The 8,201-nt window shown below is 52.3% G+C and overlaps 1 protein-coding gene across 1 annotated transcript; it reads right to left on the reverse strand.

Moving 5' to 3' along the window:
• Positions 1–3,631: 3,631 nt before the first annotated feature.
• On the reverse strand, positions 3,632–4,594 carry LOC309891702 (uncharacterized protein; the record flags this gene model as incomplete). Its single annotated transcript, XM_082786041.1, has 3 exons — positions 4,287–4,594; positions 4,078–4,104; positions 3,632–3,694 (listed from the first exon to the last, which is right to left on the reverse strand). Coding segments are annotated over exons 1-3 (300 nt in total), but the record flags the coding sequence as incomplete, so codon positions are not given.
• Between the last annotated feature and the right edge of the window lie 3,607 nt (positions 4,595–8,201).

Below are 8,201 nucleotides of genomic sequence, written 5' to 3' on the forward strand. Positions count from 1 at the left end.
GCCTGGCAGCCAGGATACAGGGTCTGTAAGCATTGCTGCGATGTGCAAGTGCCAAGGCAGGTTTCTGGCCTGCCCTGAATAAAATACCTTTTTTTTTTAATACAAACAGCGTGCCAGGTACGCTGTAATGCCAATGTGCCAGCTCAATAGAGGATGTCAAACAACAGAGGCGTTTATCCTAATTTCTGGCATGAAAACACTTTTAACAGCATTCTTTTCATGAAGAAAACCCTCTCTATCTTCTCCAATGCTCCAGGATCTGCTGCAGCTGCAGCAGCCGCGCTGGTACAACCCACATCTTTGCCAAATCTTTTCAATAATTGTGCTTTACCTCGGCAATGTTGAGGTCACTCCTCTTCCTCCTCCAGCTGAGCAAGCAGCTCGCTGGCTCTGCCACACCGCAGGTGCGGAAGCGAAAGCTGGGAACACAGGAGTCAAACTCTCAGTGCTCACAAAGCCACCAGGGCAGAGGGCTGACACAGAGGCACCCCGGATCCGCTCTCCCTCCCCGCTGCGAGGCTCGCAGCAGCCCCAACCCGAAGCACACACAATGCTTCGCATGGTGATGTCACCGCTGATTCTGAGTCCCCACGTGAGGATCTGCTTCACCACTCTCAACGTTGGTGTTGGTTTTTGATTTTTGTTTTTTTTTTTTTTCTTTTAAACATTCTCAGCTTATGGGAAACCATCAGGTAAACCACAGATCGCTAGGGAAGAAGGCCCACACGAGGGAAGTCCGTGCTTTTCTTCCAGGCAGTGGCACGTGCTTTAACACGCCGCGTTCGACAAAGCAGCTCTCCCCGTTTTGCTCAGTGGCAACAGGCACGACTGCAACGCACACAGGTGTAGGCAGCACCTGCAGGTCCCAAACCCTTAACCCGTTTTTAGAGAGCACCAATTTTTTAAGTAGTGCTTTTCCCTTAATCCATGACCCCTTCTTTCCTTTATTTCTATCGGGTGGCTCTCCTCCATTTTCCTCCTCAGTGTCTGAGCAGACACTGGGAATCGTTTCCGGAGGAAGGGCACGGCTGAAGCTCCTCCATCTACTCTCCGAGAAAAGAGAGTATGTTAAAGAATACATCTTTCCTTTCTTTTCCCTTTTTTAAATACAATTTCTGAAATCAATGCTGCGGCCTGGCAGCAAATACCTACGGGACTAAAGGTGATTCCTCATCCTCACTGTAACGTTGTAGTTAACCTCCCAACGAACCCATCTCCCCAGGAAGCGGCCATTTGAGATGGGAAGGGGCAGAGCAAGAGGAAGCTCTCCTTAGCCTAGCTCTTCCCCCAACACCACCTCGCCACCCAGCACCAAATTCAACTCACCTGCTCCTCCCGATCACTCGAACGGGCGTCCGACGCTGGCACACGCCGCAGCGGTGGTTCTGACGTGCCTTAAATCACCTCTCCGCAGAATATCTCGGGTCTGTACGCTCAAATAACGCAGTATTTGAGAAATAACGCCCAGAGCTCACACTCTGAGTGCAGCCCAACAGCACCGAAGCACCGGTAGGCTAAACATTCCAAACCTGGCAACAAGGCTGACCCAAGCAACAGCACGGAACCCTTCTGCACCTTCAGCGTGGACATCAGCGTAAGGAAACACAGACCTCCTCGATCCAAATTTTAAGCGAGAAACGCAAAAGGTCACCCAACCGGCTTGTTTTCAGCAAGCTAAAGGAGAAATTAAGGCGACAACCGGGTGCATCCAGAGTTAGTCAGATCCTGAAGGCAGTTCCTTGGGGGAACGGAGGAGCAACGCGCCAGATGAGGGCTGCCTTACAGCGCACCCCTTAGAAGCACTGCTACGGAAGGAAGGCAGAAGGTTGGAACTCGAAAGAACTCGCAAGGCGCCCGTTAAGGGGGAAATCTTTCATTTTTTTCTCAGCAGAACCTCCCCTCTCCCTCCCCCCCCCCCCCCCCCCCATGAAGGCAGACCGGGGACTCTTTGCTTCCTTAGGGAGAGGGCAGGGACGGGGCAGGGTGGTGGGACAGATGGCCAGAGGTTCGGATGGACGGACAGACAGCCGGACAGAGGGCCCAGCAAGGCCTGACGAAGGGCTCAGGAGCGGGAGGGAAGGGCAGGGCGAGGGGAAAGGCAGAGAAGTACAAATCTCTTTTTCCTTGTGATAACTTTTCTTGACCAAAAAACACGATTGTGAATGAGGCAAAATGAAAGATGTAACATGGGGACGTGCGGATACTCACGATGATGCAGCCTTCTATCCGCATGTTCGCTGTGCTGCTGGCATAGCAGCTGCGGGAGCCTGGCAGCAGAGGGCAGTGAAGCCAAGCAGCTGGGATCCGTCTCTGGGGAAGGGGGCACTGAGAAAGCGCTTGCAAACGGGGCACAAGCCCTCAGCCTCTGGAGGCGGCGCCTGTCAGGCGTGAAGGAAAGGGATCCCTTCTGGGAAGATGCTGTGGGCTTGCTGAGGCTCGAAGAACAGACGGTGCTGGCTGCTACCAGCGTGCTGCAGCAGCGGCAAGACAGAGCCGTGGTGGTTTTCCTCAGCTGGGCAGCTGAGCTCCAGCACAAGCGCTCTCTCCCTGCCCCTCCTCCAACGCCAAGGGGAGAAAAGAGGCTGGCAAGGGCTCAAGGGCTGCCGGAAGGACAGGGAGATCACTCCACAAGGAGCGTCACGGGCAAAGCAGGCTCAGCACAGCCTGTTCCAGTCCAGCCCGGGGCCTGCTCCTGCGGGGGCTCTCCACAGGCCGCGGCCTCCTCCAGGCCACAGCCACCTGCTCCACCGGGGGCTCCTCCACCCGCAGGGGGGCTGCAGCGTGGAGATCTGCTCCACGGGGGACCCATGGGCTGCAGGGGGACAGCCTGCTCCACCAGGGGCCTCTCCCTGCACAGGCCGCAGGGGAACCGCTGCTGTGAGCCTGGAGCACCTCCTGCCTCCTGCTGCACGGACCTTGTGGACTGCACAGAGCTTTCTCACTCCTCCCTGAGCCAGACGCTGCTGGGCAGCAGCTTTTGTTCCCTTTCTTAGATGCAAGATCTTCTTAAATTCATCAGCGTAAGGAAACACAGACCTCCTCGATCCAAATTTTAAGCGAGAAACGCAAAAGGTCACCCAACCGGCTTGTTTTCAGCAAGCTAAAGGAGAAATTAAGGCGACAACCGGGTGCATCCAGAGTTAGTCAGATCCTGAAGGCAGTTCCTTGGAGGAACGGAGGAGCAACGTGCCAGATGAGGGCTGCCTTACAGCGCACCCCTTAGAGGCACTGCTACGGAAGGAAGGCAGAAGGTTGGAACTCGAAAGAACTAGCAAGGCGCCCGTTAAGGGGGAAATCTTTCATTTTTTTCTCAGCAGAACCTCCCCTCTCCCTCCCCCCCCCCCCCCCCATGAAGGCAGACCGGGGACTCTTTGCTTCCTTAGGGAGAGGGCAGGGACGGGGCAGGGTGGTGGGACAGATGGCCAGAGGTTCGGATGGACGGACAGACAGCCGGACAGAGGGCCCAGCAAGGCCTGACGAAGGGCTCAGGAGCGGGAGGGAAGGGCAGGGCGAGGGGAAAGGCAGAGAAGTACAAATCTCTTTTTCCTTGTGATAACTTTTCTTGACCAAAAAACACGACTGTGAATGAGGCAAAATGAAAGATGTAACATGGGGACGTGCGGATACTCACGATGATGCAGCCTTCTATCCGCATGTTCACCTGCTCATAGAGCCACACCTGGATCCTCGACCTCTGCAGAACGAAGGAGGAGAGTAAGTCGGGCCACAAACACTGAGCACTTTTGTTCAGCTCCCAAACACTCCGAGGAGCAACTCTCAGGGGCAGTTCCAATGTGCAATCTGACATTTGAGCGTTATACCATCGGGTGAATACTACACGTTTGGTGAAGAACACGTTTCCAGTCACAAGGGAACACCCCTGCACGCCCGGCTACACGAGGGGGAAATGCCGGGCTCCTTGTGCCCACCAGCACACCGCACAGCTCTCCATCCCCCACAAACCCGTCCCGGGACACAGCCAGGAGCCGAAAACTCACCGAGGGGAATCCCCAGACCCTCCCCACTCCCCCCACACTCCCCAAATCCCCATCCCCGCCCCCTCCCCGCGGTACTCACGTTCTGCAGGTAGCGGAAGATGAGGTTCTGGGGCGCTGCGTTAAGGGCTCAGCACGGGGACGACAGTTCCGGGCTCGGGACAAGGCCCCAAACCCCACAGCGAGGCCTCAGGGCCCCGCGACAAGGCCTCAAGGCCCGGGCCGAGCCCCCTGAGGTCCGAGCCGCCCCCCACCCACCTCCCCGGCACCCCCCAGCCGCAGGAAGGATACGATGGGCTGCACCATCACCTTCTGCACCTTCTGGCCCTGCCCGCGGTACGCCATGGCTGCTGCCGCCTCGCCGCTCCCGCTCCCAGCACCGCAGGCAGAAGAGGCGAAGGCTGATGGTAGAACAGGGCTTCTTGGGGTGAAGGGAAAGCGAGGGCAGGTGGGCGCAGTCTCTGAGCTCTCCTCCTCCTGAGTTTGCTTTTTCTCCCCCATTTCTGAGCCGCCAGAAGTCCCCGTGAAGTCCTTCGGCACGATGAAGGCCTGCGTGAGCTCCAGCAGCAGTTTCGTCGGCGGAGGTTTTCCCTGGTGGGGCCGGGGCATCACAGCACACACACACACACACACACAGAGACGCGTGGTTTTGTCCAAACATTAAGTATTTACAACAAATTCGACAAGCGCTTTTCCTCTGCCAGCAGCAAATGCCTGAGGGCCCCCACAGCTTCACAAATCATAGCGGGAAGTGCCTACCGTGCCGCGAAAAGTTCGGAAAATAATTCAAAATTGATCTGCTAGGGGAAAAAAAACGATGGCTGGTGGCAGGGTACACAATACACCCGAATCTCAGCTCTGTCCTCCGCAGGGTCAGTGCCCACGCCCAAGTGCGATGCTGATGGCACCCGAACATTTGCTGTAGCAGGCAGCAGAGCCAGCAGCTCAGGGGAGCAACTTTTAAAACCAAGAGGCACTTAAACAACCCTTCATCGACCCTGTGACTGCGGCAGAGTCCCGACTGCTCGCCCCGGAGTCCTCACACAGGCAAAAAGCACCAACCAAAGCCTGGGGGAACTTTGGTATAGCACAAGAGAAGGGAGTGGGGGTAGTGGAGCCGCATGGCAGAGCTGCTGCTTTTCACCATTTGATCCTCCCTGATAATTGAAAGGAAGGCTGGGTGGGCTGACCCCCACCCCCATTCCTGGCAGCAAGTTTGGTCCACAACACACTGGAACAACGATTCTGCTCCCTCCCACCCCTACAGCTTCATCATCTGACACGGGTACAGTCAAAACAATGGCATACACGAGTAAAAGTCAAGAGTTGACATAGTAACTCCAGGATTTGGCTATCAACTGTCCGAGAAATCAGAACACCGAAGCTTCACAATGTGCCCAACATCGAGTTGTGCCAAGGGCGGAGGAAGGAAGAAGCTTTACATTTAAGCCTTCAGAGCATCGCTCCATCAGAAGATCGATTTGCAGCCACCATGGCGTGCCAATGGAGATCTTTCTGTGCCAAAAGAAGTGCTTTGTCCTCTCGATATCGAAGGTAACCACCTATAGTTACAGAATGGATGCACAAGACCTTAACTCTGACCAGCAGGGAAATTTAGGACAACTGAGGGCAGATCCTGCCAATTTCTACCACTTCGGACTGTGCTTTAAGTCTCATTGCAAAGCCTCAGTTAGAAAAAGGATCACCTCGGGGTATCCAACAAGAAGAACAGTTTTAATTTTTTTTTTTTTTTTAATTATACCCTAGGACTACGCAGTTCAACTGTCAATCATCTCGGAGAGTTCAAGGAGGAGGTCATCCTCGTCCTTCCCTGGGTCTAAGTCGATTTCGGCTTCCAGTCTGCCTCCTGAGATTTCCCAAAGTAGCTTCTCAAAATCTTCATCCGCAGATAAGGGCACGTTCCCTGTGGAACTCAGCCAGCGTGTCCGTGCCTCTTCTGGCTGGGAAGAAGCTGAGGTCGAGGTCTCGAGATCCATCTCCATCTGCTCCTCAAATCTTTCAGGGCTTCCAAGACGCACTTCAGGTCTTGGGAGAGCAAGAAAGAACAATCAGGATATGCCATTTCTTAACGGGAAATCCTTTTCCTGCAAACCGGCTCTTAAAACTGTAGGCAAGCCCTCCTATGCTTCAATCTTACACAGGGATTGTTATCAATCAACCCAGGGCTACATTTAGAGCCCGATGTGTTACCAGGTACATTTTTCAGTCTGGGGGTTTATCTGTGAAGCCAGGGCACCTGGAGTTGAGGTGGCATTCTTGAGGACCAAAAGGCAGAGGACACTACTCATCATCTATCACCTCACGAGGAAGTAGAACTTCACCTCATCCTCGTTCAGGTATTCAGACAACCCAAGAAGTCACCGGAAAGCTGTGCTGACTTGCAGCATTTCAAGAAAGCCTAATTAAGCAATCCTGCTAGCTGCTAGAAAGTGGTTTCAGGTGACTTATTCCTTTGATGGATTTTGGCTTCAATTATCTCAGAACCCTCATTTTTTCCCACATGTGACAGAACTTATGTTTCCCTGGGGATATACACTGATTAAGAAAAAGAACAAGTTGGGGTTGTCACCTGTTTGGGGGATTTTCTTCAAGTCTGATGGCTGGGACGTGCTCCGGCACGTCTGAAACACCCTAGAAAGCAGCAAAACAGTATTTATGACACATGGGTAAAAGATTCCTTAATAGCTTTTTCCTCCACACTGCTTCTCCTCTGGCATTGCGGAGCCGTGGCCAAAATACAAAACCAAGGTGCTCCTGAAGAAAGTTCACATTCACCTGGAGGTTACTCACGATCTGGTGTCTTTTAAGAACATGGCATTAATGGACAAAATCCCCCACACCAGAGAAATCACAGCATCAGAGTACCGGTTAAAGAGTGCCATTCATCTCATAAATACAGAAGGGTTCTACAAGCATCCTGGAGACAGCTACTGGATTTCTAAGGAAACAGAAGGCCTGCAGAACGTTTGAGTTTTCCACCTTTTCAAATAGAGGAGGGTAGAAATTTAACAAGGGATCCATCGCTGCATTAGCCCCTGGCCTTACCATGGCTGCTTTTCTGGCTGGAGGTCCCATCATGTCAGCATCAAAGGCAGTCTGTAGTTCCACAGCTGCTATGGCAGACGGGTAACTCCCAGGTGCCTTACGTTTCAGTGCCTTCTTCTTGGGGAAAGTGACTTTCCCACGCGAAGGCTTCGCAGATGTCATAAAGTTGGCTAGAGTAAAAGGAAGAGAGAACTGATACAGTCTTGCTCTGCCTCAGGAAAAATCCAGGTTCTCTTAATCATTTCCACAGTCCTTCTACACACTTAAATGCATTTGGCCAGCACAATTACACCGCCATTGCCTGGATTCTCAGGAATCTTTTCCACATAGTAAACTCTGTCTACCAACAAGCCATACAAAGGAACAAAGAAACCGAAGAGCTACAGTAAATAATAATCCAGGACAAGGGAAACCTCAGACACATAGCAATCCTAAGTGCAAGCTAGGTTCACAAATATAGACAGCTTTTATATTTAAAGTCCCGCTCCCGCTAGGAAAGGAAAAAGCAGCAGTTATAGTAGGACAAGAGTGTATGCAACTCTTGTACCAGCTTCCTCTCCCTTGCAGTGATGTCCCACAGTTAAGTTGTTCTACAAAGTCCACATTTGTAGTGTCATTTTCTAGTCTCCCGTTCCTTACCTAACATCTGGCTGGCAGGAAAAGAAGCAAACTAAGAAAAAGAAAGTACACCCTTTGCTTCGTAGCACTGCGTGGCAAAATGCACCCAGCCAGAGTTACAGCATGAGAATTGTCATCTTCTGTCTGTATTTCAGAAGACAACCTAAGTAACTCTTAACCTTCAACACTTACTTTTAGCTTCCTGGCCCTGAAATTGAGCTGCCACTTTCCCTGCTGGTTCAGTATTAAAGAAGCCAGCAGTAGATTTGACAGCAGCTTCCTCCTGCCGAAGCTTCTCTTGTTGTTCTCTCTGTTGCCACTTCTCCCACCGTCTCTCTTCAAAGCTCTTCTCTGGACATTTACGAGTTCCACTCTGCTGAGTGGGCTAGAAGGAAAGAAAAGTAGTGCATGAATAGGACAAAAAAAATAAATAAAATCCGTGGAGATTTCGTTAAGAAAATCTGATCAGCAATCCCTCCAAAATGGTCTTGATGTGGAACAGCATATTAATCTCGTTCAGGT

This window comes from Aythya marila (assembly GCF_965140915.1).
Source record: "Aythya marila genome assembly, contig: HAP1_HAP1_SCAFFOLD_165, whole genome shotgun sequence".
Taxonomy (NCBI): Eukaryota; Metazoa; Chordata; class Aves; order Anseriformes; family Anatidae; genus Aythya; species Aythya marila.